We start from the raw sequence: 17,723 nt of genomic DNA on the forward strand, positions 1-17,723 counted from the left end.
AACTCTCACAGAGTATTACAGTAATGTTACTGAATTACACCATATAGTGTCTATGTTATTAATATGTTGCTATGCTTAAGCATGAAGAGTCCTCAGGCCTATTTTGGATTTTTCCTAAAAACTCTTAGTTATAGTTAACGTTCTGTTCTCTTTTAAAGAAATCTGACAATTACAAAATAATGAAAAATGGTATCTAAAAGTGGTGTCTTTTCTGTGTCTAATCCATCTATTTAGATGCATTATTTAGATGGATTAGACACCGAAAACTCTGAATGATGACTCAGAAATGGAAGCGAAATTGAGAGCTGTTACTTGTCTATTTTCGTGAGCTTGTAATATTACAGTGTTTAGGCGTTTACGCACAGACGCAATATAAATCTGCAAAAAAAGGGTTTTCCACAACTTAACACAGACAAATGCAAAGCAGAGAGAGTTCTCTTGCACACCACATAGATTTAGGAAAAGCTGCTCTTTGTCACTTTTACAGTGTAGCTGTCCAGACAGCTCTCTGGACAAAAAAGTTTTAGACCAACCACTTGCTGACTGATTTTAGGCCCCTGATATCAGCTGATAAAAGTCTCTGAGGCAATGAATATCTTTAGTCAACTTCTGTCCTGAGCACTAGAGAAATGGGTCGAGAAATGTAAAGGATACAGAAGAAAGTGGAGTATTTATTATGATGAAGTAAAAAGAAAACAGTTAAAGTTGGTGTGACACACCACGGACCCACATAGTGTTTCATTATAGTGAAACAATTTATTTTTACAGGGTGTCAAAACACTACATGCTTTTCTTCATGGCAGCTCAGCCACTGAGCTTCCTGTCTGGCACCTTGACTGCTCTGGAAAGCTTTCCAGCTGTTTCTGCACACACACACACACACACACACACACACACACACACACACACACACACACACACACACACACACACACCTCCTCTCTGGTCCTCAGTGTCACTACAAAAAGAAGAGCGTTCATTAGTGAAATTCCCTTCACCTGGCACTTAGCCTCCCTGGTACTGCGCTTCTAGCCCGCTGCACCACCCCTCCACTGCAGCAGAGCCAGACACCACACCCCTGTCACACAACCCCACCGGCCAACTGAGGCTGGGGCTACATCCGGTCAAACCTACCACTCCCCGGAGTGGGAGACAACCATCTGTGTCCCTGGCCTATGTACCACCTTGAATGGGATGCAAAGCCAGATACCACCAGGTGACCCCTGGATAATGGCATCCTTCATGGGGTGCAGCCACTGGAGCAGGGCCCTCTGTTTGGGTCTGCAGGATGAAAGGGAGGGAAAGGTTAGGAGTGTGGAGCAGTGGCTCCCCACAGAGAGCCTTCTTTACCAACACAAATGCCGCCTGGCACTGCTCAGTCCACTGGACCAGATCTGGGGTGCCCTTTCTGGTGAGATTGGTCAAGGGGTCACCTGCAAACCCAGGTCCGCGAACCCAGGCATGAACTGGCGATAGTAAGCAGCCAGCGCAAGGAACCTCCTTTTTGGTCTTGGGGCGAGGGCGGGATCCAATAACTTTCATTTTCTCCACCTGTGGACACACCTGCCGCACACTTCATCGGGTTGGCCGTGAGCCCCGCCTGCCTCAGGGACTCCAGGACCATGGCAACATGCTGCATATGCCCCGCCCAGGTGTCACTGTAGATGATAACATCATCCAGGTAGGCACTGCATATGCGGCCGCAGCACCTGGTCCATGAAGCACTGGAAAGTGGCTGGGGCTCCGAACAAGCCCAACGTAAATCTGACGAACTGGTACAAACCGTACAGAGTGGAGAAGCCTAGATGCACCATCACTCTCCTCAACCATTGTTGCTGGGACATATTTTCTTGGACTCTGCAGACAAGGGAATCTGCCAGTAGCCCTTGGTTAAATCCAGTGTCGTGAAAAAATAGCTGTGCCTATCAGGAACTCGTCAACCCTGGGCATGGGGTAGGCATCAAACCATAACACTTCGTTCACCCTGCAGTAGTCAGCACAGAACCGTGTAGCCCCATCTTTTTTCACAACCAGAACTATGGGGCTACACCATGCACTTCTATTACTCCCATTTTCAGCATTTCAGCCAGGTCTTTCTGAACAATTTGCTGCTTTTGTTCAGGCAGCCTGTAGAACCAATTTAACGCCCAATAATTTGCACCGCTCTTTTAGTGTGCGAGATATGAACGATGTGGCCTGGTCAGTAGGTATCTCTTTCGGGATGCCGACTTGGAAGATTACCTGAAACACCACCTACACCACACTGTTTGTAGAAATGGTGCACAGCGGCACTGGTTCCAGGTATTGCATTGCATAATCCACCAGAACTAATACAAAGCAGTAGCCACGTGCACTCCGGTGAAACAGCCCGATGATGACAATACCAATGCACTCAAACAGGACCTCCATTAAGGCACTTCTGGAATGACGGGCTGGTTAACCAGCTGACATTCTGGGCAGGACGTTCACCATCAGTGCGCATCCGCTCAGATGCTCGGCCAATAAAATCGGGCCTCTATTCACTCCAGAGTTTTATCATATCCCATATGTCCTGCCATGGGGTTATAATGAGCCGCCTGGAATATCATTTCCTTTTTAGGCACCAACAACTGGGTGTGTTCTTCCTCTTTGCGAGTGTCATGACCCACTCAATAAAGCCTATTAGTCAATAACAAATACTACATGCTACTAACAGCTGTGATCGCATCCCCACATACGGCCCTGAAGGGTATTAAACTCCAGCCAATTTGTTCCAAAAATCAGGGGATGCGGCAGGTCAATTTGGTTGACCTGTATTATTCTGTCATATTTCATTTATACCAGCGGTCCCCAACCTTTTTTGCGCCATGGAACTGGCCTTTAAGGTGTCGCGGATAAATACAACAAAATAAAACTAGTACCGGTACCAAAAAAAAGAAAATTTATTCATAACACACGTGAAAAGACCAAGGAAAACCGAGTAAACGATAAAAACGATAACAAAATAACGCTGAAAACCGATAAAAACCCTGAAAACTGTACATTTCACACCTGAGCCTCAACTCTCGCGGCCCGGTACCAAATGACTCACGGACCGGTACCGGTCCGAGGCCCGGGGGTTGGGAACCGCTGATTTATACTATTATTGTTCATTTCAGCTTTAGCTTTGTAGTTTTAGCTATCTTCACTCATTTTTGTTCATACATCAATGTCTGTTGTACTGTAGTATGTATCATATTGTAAATCTAAGATACAAAAATCAATTTTTACTTAAAATGAGCTGTTTACTCATTTGCATTTTCATGGTGAAAAGAAGTCATCTTGAAAGATAACAGTGAAAGAGATAATGTTTCTTGCTTGATAATACGCTGCTAAAAAACAAGATATTCTGGATTCTCACTCTCGATTAATCAAAGCTGCACAGCACAAAGTAGGACATTACTTTTTTTGTTGATTTTAAGGGCAGGAAATCTGAGTTTTGCTTGCCGGTGGACACCACCCCATAAGCCTTTCCACCTTCATAGACTAATGTTTCACCAGAGTATCTCTGGAAATACATGAACAGTATGTAGTTATTGTAACAATTGAACAATGAGCTTGTTATTATTATTAACCTAACTTTTTTTCTGTAGTTAAGATACAAAAACTACTTACATAAGCTGGTCCAGTTGCACCCTCGGAGCAGTACTTATTTAGCTTAGTACAAAGCTCATTGTCAGTCAGGTTACAGTCAGTCTTTACCGTTTCCTGTATTTCCCCCAGGCCGGAACGTCATGAAAATAACCTTACCTTTGCCTTGAAGAGTCAATACATATATCGTTAGTGCCAGATTACAGAGGGAAAACACTGCGAGCTGAAAGTCAGGGTGAACTACTGAAGAGAATGATACAACACTTCACATCTTCAATCTTGAAACGCTGTCTTGGAACAGAGAGAGAAGGAGGCGTGTGTGTGTGTGTGTGTGTGTGTGTGTGTGTGTGTGTGTGTGTGTACATTTGCAAATGTTGTGGCTTTGAACCACATTCACATCCACAAATATTAGCTTTTTAAAAACATTACATCTGATTAAGAAGACAAATGCACATGTTTTTCTCATCTTAGACTGTATTATTATTGTGAGAAGGAAAGTAGTTGTTAGCTAAAAAGTTAGCGTATACAAGGTAATTGTGTTAGTTTAGATAAGATAACTATAGCCTTTATGAACCACATTAATGATGAAGAGATTTTATGGATTTAAAGCAGATTTCAAGCAGTTTATGAGGTTAACAATAATGGCCACAATAACCATGTAGTAAAAGAAAATCTACATAGTCTACAGTCAACTGGAAAAGAAAAGGAGTGAATTACATGAAAATGTTTGACACAAGCCCAGACTTACACAAGTAAGTTTGCAGTTTCCACACCTGGTGATTGATGCATGTGAGAAAAACATTAATACAAAATATAGTAAAGCAAAAAAGTACAAATAAAGAGAAGAAGTCTTCTTACAGGGAGATTGGATGTAGTATGAAATATAATTCACGTATGAATACGCGGACAACTGACACTGTCTAATAAAAAGGAAAAAAAACAGCTGTGGTAAGTATAACTTAGAATTAATCTCTCCTGGTGATACAGCAATGTAAAAGAAAAACACAAGGAGTGCAAAACTATCATGCATGAGAATATATTTACCTTAATCATAATGTTCTAACCTTCAGTTTTCATTCCTTATACTTAGTTCTAAATAGATTACAGTCACTCTTTAAAATCTGTATTAAAAAAACAGAAGGCTTGTTAACTTGAATTCAGATCTGATACATTTTTGCATGAAACAGTGCACATGGCTTCAAAAAAATCATCTTTGTAACAATATTGTGATCTCAAGACATAACAAGAGATATGCTGTGAACCTTTAATGCATAGACCATTTTAAATGATAAGAGATTAACAAGAAGTCACGTACATTCATAATGACAACAGTTGTGGTTGACACTTACTAGCAATTCTACTAAAAGTAACTCGGGGAAAATAAGAAAACAAAAAAGAGATGACATTAAAATTCCATGTTATAAAGATGGCCTTCTATTATGCCAGCTGCAAACATGCTAATGCATCTTTATCAGTTGAGCTTTTTATTTTTCACTCAATGAGACATACATTGTCTATCTGATTCTACTTGAGAGTTGAGAGACTTGAGAGAAAGTGAGAAAAAAAGAAGAGGAGAAGAAGAGTAAAGAAGAGAAATGCCCTTTTCAATGATGAAGCTAAATGCAAAAGAAGTCCCATTCATGGGGCAGATCAGTCAAAAGAACAGTCAGAAACACACCCACGCAGCCTGTGAACATCTGTAGGTATAAAGAGTTTTCTTAAAACTAGTGCCTAATCTTTGGAAAATTTAAAAGAACCTCGGATTTCAATATTCTGAAAAAATATCTTTGTACATAGTTCTGCGTGTCTAGCCTTGTGCAGTAATGTGAAAAAGAAAATGATTGGAAATTTGTTGAAGCCCATTGTTCTCGCCATTTTTAAATCCATGCTTTCTCCACTTTTGGTCTTTTAAACTAAGAATTGAAGTTCAGTTCGATCTTGTATATTTGGAAAGATTTATGCATCTGTCATCCAGTTTGCAGCAATCAGGAAGTATAGATTACTATCACCATTTCCTCTATCTGACTTGTGAAACTGCAGTGTATAACACAGAGGTTTTCTCTGTCTTTGTGGTGTTTTTGTGTTATAGTAAATAGCCACACATACACTGTGAATGTGAACTATTCTCTTGAACATTAACAAACATATACACCCATATGCTGCACTGCACTTCTGACATAAAGATCCAACTTTCTCTCACCCCAACCGGTCGCAGCAGATGGCCGCCCCTCCCTGAGCCTGGTTCTGCCGGAGGTTTCTTCCTGTTAAAAGGGAGTTTTTTCTTCCCACTGTTGCCAAAGTGCTTGCTCATAGGGGGTCATATGATTGTTGGGTTTTTCTCTGTATCTATGAAGCGCCTTGAGGCGACTTATGTTGTGATTTGGCGCTATATAAATAAAATTGAATTGAATTGAAATTGAATTGAATTGAACTATAAATGACCCCTCAGTACAATGTCTGACTTCATCCGTTATACCAATACAAAGCTAGCATAATGTTTCCTCTTCACATGATTTCATTTATTTCTATATGTAGACAAGGAAAATGAGTTAGATGACGAAACTGCCTAAGAGCTACATAGACAAGGATAGATAAAGAACTCCATGTTTCTAAGAACACGATCCTCTGTAGTTGAGTGTTTACTGGGAGCAATTTAACTTTTCTAGTTAACATGCAAGCAAAGGTTTTTGAGTTTGGGCTGGAGCTCCAACACCACTTTCAAACCTACAGCCAACTTATAGTCACCATTTAACCTAACATGCATGTTTTGGGACTGTGAGAGGAAGCCGGATAACCTCAAAAGAAGACATGATGAGACACTATGAGCCAGTCAGTGGAGGTTTAGAACCCAGGATCTTCATGCAAGGTGACAGCGCCAACTATAGTGCATGCAGAAAGTATTCACAGTGCTTTATGTGTTCCAAATTTTCTCATGTTACAGCCTTATTCCAAAATAAATTAAATTCATTTTTTACCTCAGACATCTACACAGAATATCCCTTAATGACAAAGCGAAAAAAGTTTGTTTGAAATTCTTGCAAATTTATTTAAAAAACACACAAACAAGCAAAAGGGAAAATATGTACTTGAGTATTCTGTTAGTACTGTATTAATATAGGGTCCTCTAAAAAAATCTAAATTATCTCCATTTATGGAGCTAATAAAATTTGCTCAAAAAAACTGTTTGGGTCCTTTGCTGAACAAATTTTAAGCCAACAAGTACAGCTAAACAATGAACTACTGCTAAACAATGAATGTATGTTGTCAACCTCTGACCTGGGATGTTCTCTGGGAAGCATGTGCAGTTTACAACTGTCATACATACATTATAAACGCATGCACACAAAAACAAACACATATTTTATACATACCCATATGTTTGTATAATGAAATATAAACACAGTGAGTAGCACAACAGTTTATTGCTGTTACAATCCAACATATCATCTTGGTTTCTCTCTTAAACTAATTCGAAATCTTAAAATCTGTTGATTTTAAGAGTAGTAAATGCAGTATCTAACATTAAAATTAAAAAAATGGTATTCATTCTACATTTAAATTTAAGATTTTAAACTATGACTAAAATGAAACTACAGGTTTGCAAAGAAAAGGTTTGTAGCTGGAAGAAAAAAGGCAGCAGTGTGACCATTGCACCACCTTGCCACCCATCATTTTAATAGAATGAGTTCAAATATTCAAATCTCAGTTGTCATATAACTTTTTTTAAAGGCAGATTCAATACATGAATTACCACTTTCGATGATGATCTATGACAGAATCAATCCAGTCTCGTTTGTCAGATATCTTAATGTAACTGTAGAGCTTAAGGCCATCTAGCATTGAGTTACTACTGGCGGACACCACCCCGTATGCCTTTCCATCTTCACAGACTAATGGGCCACCAGAGTCTCCCTGGAAATACAAGAATAGTATGTAGTTATTGCAGCAAGTGAACACTATCATTATCATTACTGACCAAACTTTTTTAAGGTATAAAAGCTACTTACCGTGGATGGTCCAGTGGCACCCTCAGAGCAGTACTTATTTTCCTTAGCACAAATCTCATTCTCAGTCAGGGTTACATTGACTTCCAGGAGCACATCAGAGTCTTTACCGTTTCCCGTGTTTCCCCAACCAGGAACTACACACGATTTTGGCGCAAATCCATCATCACGGTCTGCAAGATCAATAGGTTTCACATTCTCGTTGAACACTGCCTTGGTGCTCAACTTCAGGAGCAAGGAGAGACAAAAATATTTGTTAAAATATTACAATATTACATATTTCTGACCCTTCCTTTTAATGCTGTTTGTTTTAGTTGAACATTATCTAAAGGTAATAACAAACAATAATAAGAAATTAAATTTGACTTGGAAGAAATAATAAAAATTTGACAACAAACCCCCCAAAATACTGTTGTTTCTTTTACCTTAAGAAGCATTATATCGTTGCTGTAAGAAACTGGATTATAGTCTTTGTGTGGAAATGCATTGGTCTCAGGCACCGACACATGCTGTACTCCATTATGGTTGTGGTAATCATGAAGTCCCAAAAAGACTTTGTAGGACCTAAAATGAAATAAGTGCAATCACTTTTTGACAGTGTAAAAGAGAAGAGTGCTGGTCTGATGCTAACCAAATAAAAAAAATCAAAAAATGTTATGAGTACATTCATGAAACCGCCATGAAAGCTTTTATCCCAGTCCCGGAGTTTATGAGTAACATAAACCCAGCTTACTGCGATAACAAAATATACTGGACACTTAATTCTTTCTAGGTGAACATAAACTATGTTAAACTTACTTTGCATGGCAGTGGGCAGCAGTCAGCACAAAGTCCTCATTAACGAGGAAGCCATCACAGTGTTTGTTATGACCACCTAAGTTGTGCAGCTCCAAAAGCACCATATATGGTTTGCTATGTGGCACAACTTCACGGCCACCAATGATTTCTCCTGTATAAACTAGAAAGAAAAAAGTTATCAGATTCTGTATATCAAAATCTTTATCATGCAGTGTTTCAGTTCTGACTTTGGATATAAGTATGCACTAAGTAAACATACTTACCCTGATCTTGAAGAATCAACACGAATATAAGTACTACCAGGTTACAGTGGGTAAACATGGTAAGATCAAAGTCAGGGTGAGCTAATAAAGAGCAGTGGGACACTACACTGACAGATTCAATCTTTAAATGCTTTCTTATCACAGAAAGAGAAGGAGGAGTTTGTGTCATTTGCATATGTGAATGATGTGGCTGTATTCATAAACCATATTCACACAAGATCTCTCACCTCCAGAGCCTGATAGGTCATATTTTTATCTGGTATTATAGCTGGTTGTTGTACAGTCTTACCTTACAATATAAAGCACCTTGAGGCATCTGTTTTTGTAATTATGATTTTTGCTGTAATTGACACTATATAAATAAGACTGAATTGAATTCAATTGAATTCAGTTTAATTGAAAACAGTATTAGTGACCAGCACTTCCTAGAACAATCCATTTCACTGGAGGAATGGCTAAAAAACTATCAATGGGCAGGTGAACAACAAACAAGTCCACTAGAGGCCTGTGTGTTTTCAACATACCCAGAGTATCTTTCCATGATCACTTTTCGTAATACTGGCAATCAGCATAGGTAGTTACACAAAGTTAACCCTAGGTTTCCTCTGCATGAAAAGAGTGGCATTGGCAGCAACTCACAGAAGTTTACTTGACTTTTCAAAGGAAGATTAAATTGTGCTATGGAAAAAGATATGAATAGATTAAACAAGCAATACAAAATGAAAGCATCACAGCAGTGAGTGTAAAAGGAACTGCACAGTAGTGTTAAAAGTTTGCATATTGAGTGCTTTTGTCATTATTAATGTAATGGTAATATCTCTGTTCTATTCCTAAAGTTTAGAAAAATGGAAAAAGGTAAAAATGCAGATTCGCTGCATTAACAGACTTACCAAAATTACAGCTCTATCATTAAGACAAGGGAAAATCAGATGGGTTATTTTTAAACATTTTGTTAACTAATTGCTAAAAATTTAAATGGGTGTGTACTATATAACGGCATCTATACGTCCAGAATTGCTGTGCGTTGCTGATATCTATATCACTAAAGCACTTCTGGATGGATGCAAACTGCATTTCGTTGCCCTGTACCTGTGCATGTGCAATGACAATAAAGTTGAATTCTGAATTCTATTCTATACAACCCCCAATTTCCAAAAATATCAATGATTACATGAAAAGCTGTGTGAAAAGGACAAAGCTGAAAATCAGTAGTGACCGACTATGATCTCAGGTGGCAAAGCATTAAGATCAGGCATAATTCTGTTGTGGAAATCATATTGTGGAATACTTCAAGAAATCAGAAGAAAACACTGTTCATAGACAGAAAAAGAGATGCAATTTTTAAATCCAAGTTCCCACAGTTTTGGGGTTTGTTTGTTTTTTCCTGTTAATGAGTCAGTTGAAGTTCGCTTTTTTTCTCAGTCTTGCGTATTTCTCTGTCTTAGTTACACATATTGAAATGTTCTTCTGTAATCTTTTATTTTTTTTGCAGTTATCAGGAAGCATAGATTACTATCACTTTTTCCGCTGACTTCTCTACTCAACATTGCTCAATGTTTATGGCTTGCTTTACAGCCACAAAGACCTCACTAGACATATGATTTTCTGCTCAAAACCAGTATTGCATGGGTTTTGGTTTATCTCAGCGGTTGAGCAGGTGACCACATGCCACAAGGCCAAATGTAGAAACCTACATTCACTAGCCAAAGTACATCAACTCATTTTACTTTTGCAGATTTCTGGTCAGAATCTGTTTGTTTGTTGTTTTTTTTAATAATGTACCCAAATGCTGACTATGCTAAATCAGCTTTATAAGTATATATTTATCCATATTTGTTTTGTGGCTTCTTTTCTTCTTTACATCTCTGCTGTATTCAACCAGTGGCATACAAGACTTCCAGACTTCCAAAAACATTATAGAAAAATGGCATAAAGCTGTAGGATCTACCAACATATCTAATAGGAAATTAAAATGTTTTGTTCATTAGAATGAGATTTGTGGCTGACTCTTGCTTGCATGCAGTTTTGATGTTCTTATACGGTGCTCATATTTAATTTAATTAATTCAGTTTTATATAGACTGAAGTCGTTCCTTAATTTATTTATTGTTTACTGTTCGGTATTTTGAAGGCAAACCTGATGACATGCAATCGGTGTAGGCTGCAATAAGTGGTGCACATGGCTTCAAAAACCATATCAGCAAACACTGCAGGAACACTGCAGGAAAAAAGATATGTAGTTAATGAGACATTTAGTACACAGATCCATATATATGATAACAGATTAACAAGAACTGGCAGCTGACACTCATTTCACTACAGTCCTTTCAGCAAGAAAGGTCAAAAGTACTAGAGAACATTAAAAGTTCTCTGCATCAAGATGACTTTGATTCTTTCAGCTTCATGTTGAAAGATTAAAATTCCTTATTTGAAATTCCTATTAAAGGTTACATTGTTCACCTCACATATGTTAGTGCTTATATTTTTAACAGGATTCTCAGATAACATGAGTAAACCAGTGGCAGACTGTTCATCAAGAGCACCTGGACATTTCTTGATGGGCTGAGTCTTATTTTTATCTGCTGTGAGCAGTCAACATCTCGGTGAAAACGTAGCGATCGGGAATGAATTGGCAGCCCATTTCAGAATCCATAATGCAGGAAAAAACTCTGTCACTGCCACTGTCCCTGGTTTGAGTGTACCAAAGAAATACGTAGAGCTGCCCAGTTTGGGATAGAGTCACATTCTCTAGTGCAAGCCCACATGTTAACATAGCTCAAAATATAATGGAAAACATGTTATTATAACAAATGACATGACTTAAACCTTTGGAAATGACACCAGATGCTATTGTGGGCTGTTAGCGCAATATACTGTGATTTATACCTAAGCTTATATAGTTTTTTGACGCATTAGCTATCAACTTAAATACAGTTTGAGCATCAGTCTTGTGTGTCTGTCTTGGCGACATGTGCTGAAATGTTCTTGGCATCCTGTTTATAAGATGAAGTTTAGATTACTGTTATAAACTGTGTCCCCTGTCTGATGTTGTAAAATTGCTGTGAGATATCTCTCAGTTTTGAGTTGATCTTTTTTTTAATCATACACCAAAAGCATTCAACAGTTGCATCTTTTATATATTAGATTTATAATTCAAATTGTTAGGGTGTTGTTACAAATGTCATTGGGAGAGTGCAGCACCTGAATCTAATGCTGGATTACATAAACATCTACAGTATAGCTATGGTTCAGAAGTTTATATGCTTACATGCTTACACTCACTGTTTCAAATAGATAAACGTAAAACACAGCAAAAACTAAAGCTCTAAGCAGCAGTACTAAGTCCTGTCGCTCTTAAATCTATTTTTCACCTGTTCAGCAGGAGCAGAGCATTTGGGGAGTTCCCCGGTGCTGCAGTGGTCATGTCAGTGGGGGGATCCACGGGTTTCTCTGTGACTTTCACATTCCTGTGGCGGCTTGCTAGGTGCTTGCTCAGATTTGAAGTTTACTTTTTCTTCCCACAGTAGGGACACTAATGTTTTTGTCACTTTTTACGGAGTAAAAATTGAAGGAACGTCAGTAGTTCCATGCTTTTAACACTACATGGTTGTACTCTGTCACACACTCCATATTATCCGTTGTTGATCTACATACGTCTGTTGCAGCCACGGACATTGCACGCACATCATTGTCATGAGACACTCTCACAAACAAAATCACGGTTTAGTAACACAGTAACACAGCATGCTTACGGGACCTCCGCCTCTCTGGGAACATCTCAGACCACAAATATCCTGAGCCAGACTGGGACCTGTCCAGAGTGCAGCCCTATTACATCTAACAAACACTAATATTACTAAGGTAATATGATCTTCACAATAGTTGATAGCCATGTAGTCAATGCTGTTATAGGTACCCATGTACTGTACAATATGCACAGATAGATACCTTCTTATGGTGGAGAGAGACCTCTTGTGGACACTTTAGAGTGTTTATGATAGCTCTGGCTGTTCTGGGAGATGTTCTAATTTCTTATTTAGCACTTTTCTACTTTTCATACTCATACACTTTCATACTCCAATGAATGCATCTACAAGCAAATTGGTATTAATATCTTGTCCTAAGGATATTTTGCATACTGAATGGAGCAGGCAGGGTTCAAACCACCAACCTTCCAATTAGTAGATGAGCTGCTATACCTTCCAAGCTTCAGCCACATATAGTGCAACACTATATGTAACAGATAATAATGAATCGTAAAAGGGATAGTTGTGAGTTGTCCACTGAAGTTAACTTTTATTATTTTCTAACCCCAACATTCATTTAGTGTGGCATAGATAGATGAAACGCAATATGATTTAAAATTCACTTGATATGCTAAGCTGTGCTTTGCTACTATGCTGTGTATGTTGGCTACAGCAAGATAGACTGACCATAGAGGGAGTCATAGAAAAGGGAGTTGGTGACCTGAACACATCCAATCCTACCCAATACCCAACTTGGATGGGAAGCTGCCATCAGGGATGATGCCGTCATTCACCTCCTACATCGTTCCCTTGCTCACCTGGAGACCCCTGGAAGCACTGTGAGAATCATGTTCTTTGATTTTTCCAGTGCCTTCAACACTATTCTTCCCTCGGTCCTGAAAGACAAGCTGGAGAACTCTGGAGTGGACCATCACCTCACTACCTGGATTTTGGACTACCTCACAGACCGACCACAGTATATGAGGACTCAGGGCTGTGTGTCGGACAGGGTCGTCTGCAGTACGGGGGCCCCGCAGGGAACGGTTCTGGCTCCGTTCCTCTTCACCATCTACACTGCAGACTTCTCCCACTACTCCACCCAGTGCTTCCTGCAGAAGTTCTCTGATGACTCTGCAATAGTCGGCCTCATCACTGATGGGGACGACAAGGAGTACAGAGGACTGACCCAAGACTTTGTGGACTGGTGCCAGCTGAACTACCTCCAGATCAACGCCAGTAAAACCAACGAGCTGGTGGTAGACTTCCGCAGGCACAAAAATCCTCCACTGCAACCACTGAACATCCAAGGTATGGACATTGAGGCTGTGGACAGCTACAGGTACCTTGGTGTTCATCTGAACAACAAACAACAACCCAGTGGAGGTGGTGAGTGACAGGAGAATGGTGGCTAAGCTGTCATCCCTGATGGACAACATCTCCCACCCCAGTGCGCCCCCACCCTGGGGCGCACTGACGCCCCAGGGTGGTGTAGCCAGCATGTTAATCTTACATTGTAGCTGTGGCTACAATGTAGCTTGCCATCACCAGTGTGTGAATGTGTGTGTGAATGGGTGGATGACTGGATGTGTAAAGCACTTTGGGGTCCTTAGGGACTAGTCAAGCGCTATATAAATACAGGCCATTTACCATTTTATTTTTACCCCATGCAGGAGACTGTGAGAGCACTAAGCAGCTCCTTCAGTGGCAGGCTGCGGCACCCACCGTGTGGGACGGAGAGATTTCGCAGGTCTTTCCTCCCCACTGCTGTCAGACTCCACAACAAAGACTCCAACTGATCTAACACACACATCCACACATGTGCAATAACACTAAGTGCAATACTCTTTTTCTGACAAAGTTGTATTTTTACTCAGTTGTATATAGCATTTGCATTCTATTTTTATCCTATTGTATATTTTATTCTATTTATTCTACTGTATATAGTATTTTATTTTATTCTATTCTGTACAGTTGTGTACAGTATGTTATTCTTATTGTATTCTAATTTTGCTATATAACTTTTGCACTGTTCACTTCCTGCTGTGACAAAACAAATTTCCCACGTGTGGGACTAATAAAGGTTATCTTATCTTATCTTATCTTATCTTAAGCATTTTGTAGTACCTATGCTGAACGCACTGGAAACCCAAGCTGTGCCTGACAGGTTTGTGTGATCCGCGGTGTAGCCAGCATGTTAATACATGCAGTGTATATGTCTGTGTACAGCACAATTGTGACAAAGACAGGCAGATTCAGTGGCTGATGCATTTGCTTCTTTGTGTGCTGACTGTTCTTTCTGCAGAAGCTTAATAAACATAGACTAATGTCTTGTTAGGAGACTCAGTCAGTGTAAGTGAAATTAGCCATTTAATTGACTAATGATTAGATAAACCAGGCATATTATAAAGTACTCGTACTTCAGGTTCACTAAAAGAAAACATGTCTAAAGCTTTTTATACAGATGTCCACTTTTAAGAAGACCACTGTTGTAGAGACAGACAATCCATTCACAGTCAATGAGAATCGATATGGGAACCAAAACAATAAGTAATATCGATAATGAAATCAGAATTTCTAAATTCTAATTAATTCATAATTCTAATGTATTTCCTGTAGTTTTATGCCATTAATATGACATAATGATATAAGACTGGCTGATGGATGATGAAAAGAAGTCAGTTGGAATAACATAAAAACAGTGAAAATGCAAAATTTTAATAACATCTGTCAAACAAATCATCCTGAATCTAAAAGAAACAAGAATCTTTAAAGTACAGGCCTTTTTAAAAACAAAACAAATCAGGTAATGCAGTATCTAACATCAGCATCTCATTTAATAAACAGCATTGAGTATATAGTAAAAGTTCAGATTCTACTTAACTGTAACTAACGTGCAACTTAATGTATGTTTGTGTTGTTGTTTTTTTTAAGTTTTTTTTTTTTTTAAGTTTTTTTGATGCATATCTACCAAAACAACTCACTTATCTAATTTTAACGCAGTATCGCATCACTTCTTTTTCAAGCTAAACCCAAGCACAAATTCTAATACTGGGGTTTGATCAGCTAAATTTTACATGGTTTATTTTATCTTAATTATGTTTCATAATGCAGTCAATCCAGTCTCGGTTGTCAGGTATCTTAGTGTAACTATAAATTGCTGATTTATCTGGGTTTAGCTTGCTGGCGGACACCACCCCGTATGCCTTTCCATCTTCACAGACTAATGGGCCACCAGAGTCTCCCTGGAAATACAAGCATACAATACATTATGTAGTTACTGGACCATAACTAAGTGTAATCACAACAGTAAGCTGATTATCATTATTTACCAAACTTGTTAATTAATAAATTAATTTATTTATAGTAAAGGTTTAATAAAAAACACTTACATGACCTGGGCCACCCTTGTCCTTTGAGCAGTACTTATTTTCCTTAACACACATCTCATTTTCAACCAGGGTTACATTGACTTCCAAAAGTTTGAGAGATGGGTGTTTGTTGTTTTCTGTACTTCCCCAACCAGAGACTATGCATGATTTTGGCAGCGATCTATCATCACGGTCTGCGAGATCAATAGGTTTCACATTCTTGTTTAACACTGCCTTGGTACTCAACTTCAGGAACAAAGAGAGATAAAAATGTTATTTAATGCTGTTTTGTTCAATTGAACAAAAATGATAAGAAACCACATTTAGGATGATAACACTGTAAAGTCTGTTATTAAATATTATTTTAGTTTATTTTACCTTCAGAAGCATTATGTCATTTTTGAATTCAGCTTGATCATAGCCTTTCTGTGGAAATGCATTTTCCCCAGGCACATTCACATGCTGTACGTCATTCTGCTTGTTGTAATTATGAAGTCCCAGAAAGACTCTGTAGGACCTGAAATAAAATAAGTGCAAACAATTTTCAGACATTTAAGTTAGCTGTCCCCAACCCCCAGGCCAGTCGTTTAGTACCGGGCCAGGAGAGTTGAGGCTTGGGTGTGAATTGTTTTTTTGTTTTTATCATTAACTTGGTTTCCCTGGGTCTTTTCAAATGTGTTATGAATATATATATATATATATATATATATATATATATATATATATATATATATATATATATATATATATATATATATATATATATATATTTTTTTTTTTTTTTTTTTTTTGGTACTGGTTCTGGTTCTGGTTTTATTTTGTTGTATTTATCAGCAACACCTTAAAGGCCGGTCCGTGAAAATATTGTCGGACATAAACCGGTCCGTGGATCAAAAAAGGTTGGGGACCGCTGATTTAAGTGATACAATATACAACAAAAGAAAAGTTTTTCAAAACTAATTTATGACCAAACTTATGAAGCCACCATGAAACAAAGATCTCAGTCTCAGAGAGTAACTTAAGCTTGGTGTTTGGATAAGACAATTTATCGGTTCACATAATTCCCTTTAGGTAAACATAAACTGTTAAACTTACTCAGCTTGGCAGTGGGCAGCAGTCACCACAAAATGCTCATTCACAAGGAAGCCATCACAGTGGGCTTTCTGACCACCTGGTCTGTGCATCTCCAAAAGCACCATGTATGGCCTGCTGTGTGCCACGGCCTCATGGCCACCGATGATTTCTCCAGTGTGAACTGCGTGAGTGGGAGCAGGATGGGGGGTTGTGTCATATTCTATTAAATCAAAATCTTAACCTTGCACGGTCTCAGTTTTGACATCATTTATAATGTCACCATGCAAGACATCACATATGCACTATGAAAAGAGACTTACCTTTATCATGAAGAGTCAGTACAACTATCAGTACTGCCAGGTTAAAGTGAGTAAACATGATGAGATCAAAGTCAGGCTGAGCTACTGAAGAGCAGTGGGTAACTTCACTGGCAGGTTCAGCCTTTAAATACCTCCTCGTAACAGCGAGAGAAGTTGCGTTATTTGCATATTCAAATGATGTGGCTGTGAACCACATTCATAACTTTATCAGACTCTCCAGAGCTTTATTTTATTCTATTTCAGTTGAATTGTATGCATTGCTTTAAAGATTTCTTTTAGCACTTTCCTGAAGGACTGATAAAACTAAAATATGTTTCACTGAAAAATAAAATGAAACTTAAAGAAAATACTATATTGATCATTCGTTTCTTGGACTGTTATTATTGTGGCACAGACAGTTATTTTATTTGCTTTAAAATGTTCTGTCAGAAAACAGCACAATAACCATCACTACCAACATTAATACTGAAGGGAGTTTATAGGAGGAATTCTGGAGCCATAGAACAAAAATATTGTTACAATAATGATGGCCTTACCAGGAA

The 17,723-nt window shown here is 38.6% G+C and overlaps 2 protein-coding genes across 2 annotated transcripts; both read right to left on the reverse strand.

Annotated features, from left to right (window-relative positions):
- Window positions 1-7,012: 7,012 nt before the first annotated feature.
- Window positions 7,013-8,784, reverse strand: LOC101464142 (granzyme B). The gene is made up of 5 exons (XM_004554901.3): window positions 8,675-8,784; window positions 8,412-8,571; window positions 8,039-8,177; window positions 7,617-7,838; window positions 7,013-7,521 (listed from the first exon to the last, which is right to left on the reverse strand). The coding sequence occupies exons 1-5, from the start codon at window positions 8,730-8,732 to the stop codon at window positions 7,357-7,359; spliced, it is 744 nt and encodes a 247-aa protein (XP_004554958.3). The 5' UTR covers window positions 8,733-8,784; the 3' UTR covers window positions 7,013-7,356.
- Window positions 8,785-15,202: 6,418 nt separating this feature from the next.
- LOC101463843 (granzyme B-like) lies at window positions 15,203-17,271 on the reverse strand. The gene is made up of 5 exons (XM_004554900.2): window positions 17,182-17,271; window positions 16,883-17,042; window positions 16,166-16,304; window positions 15,809-16,033; window positions 15,203-15,661 (listed from the first exon to the last, which is right to left on the reverse strand). Exons 1-5 carry the CDS (start codon window positions 17,237-17,239, stop codon window positions 15,509-15,511), a joined length of 735 nt encoding a protein of 244 aa, XP_004554957.1. The 5' UTR covers window positions 17,240-17,271; the 3' UTR covers window positions 15,203-15,508.
- Between the last annotated feature and the right edge of the window lie 452 nt (window positions 17,272-17,723).

This window comes from Maylandia zebra, linkage group LG23 (assembly GCF_041146795.1).
Source record: "Maylandia zebra isolate NMK-2024a linkage group LG23, Mzebra_GT3a, whole genome shotgun sequence".
NCBI lineage: Eukaryota > Metazoa > Chordata > Actinopteri > Cichliformes > Cichlidae > Maylandia > Maylandia zebra.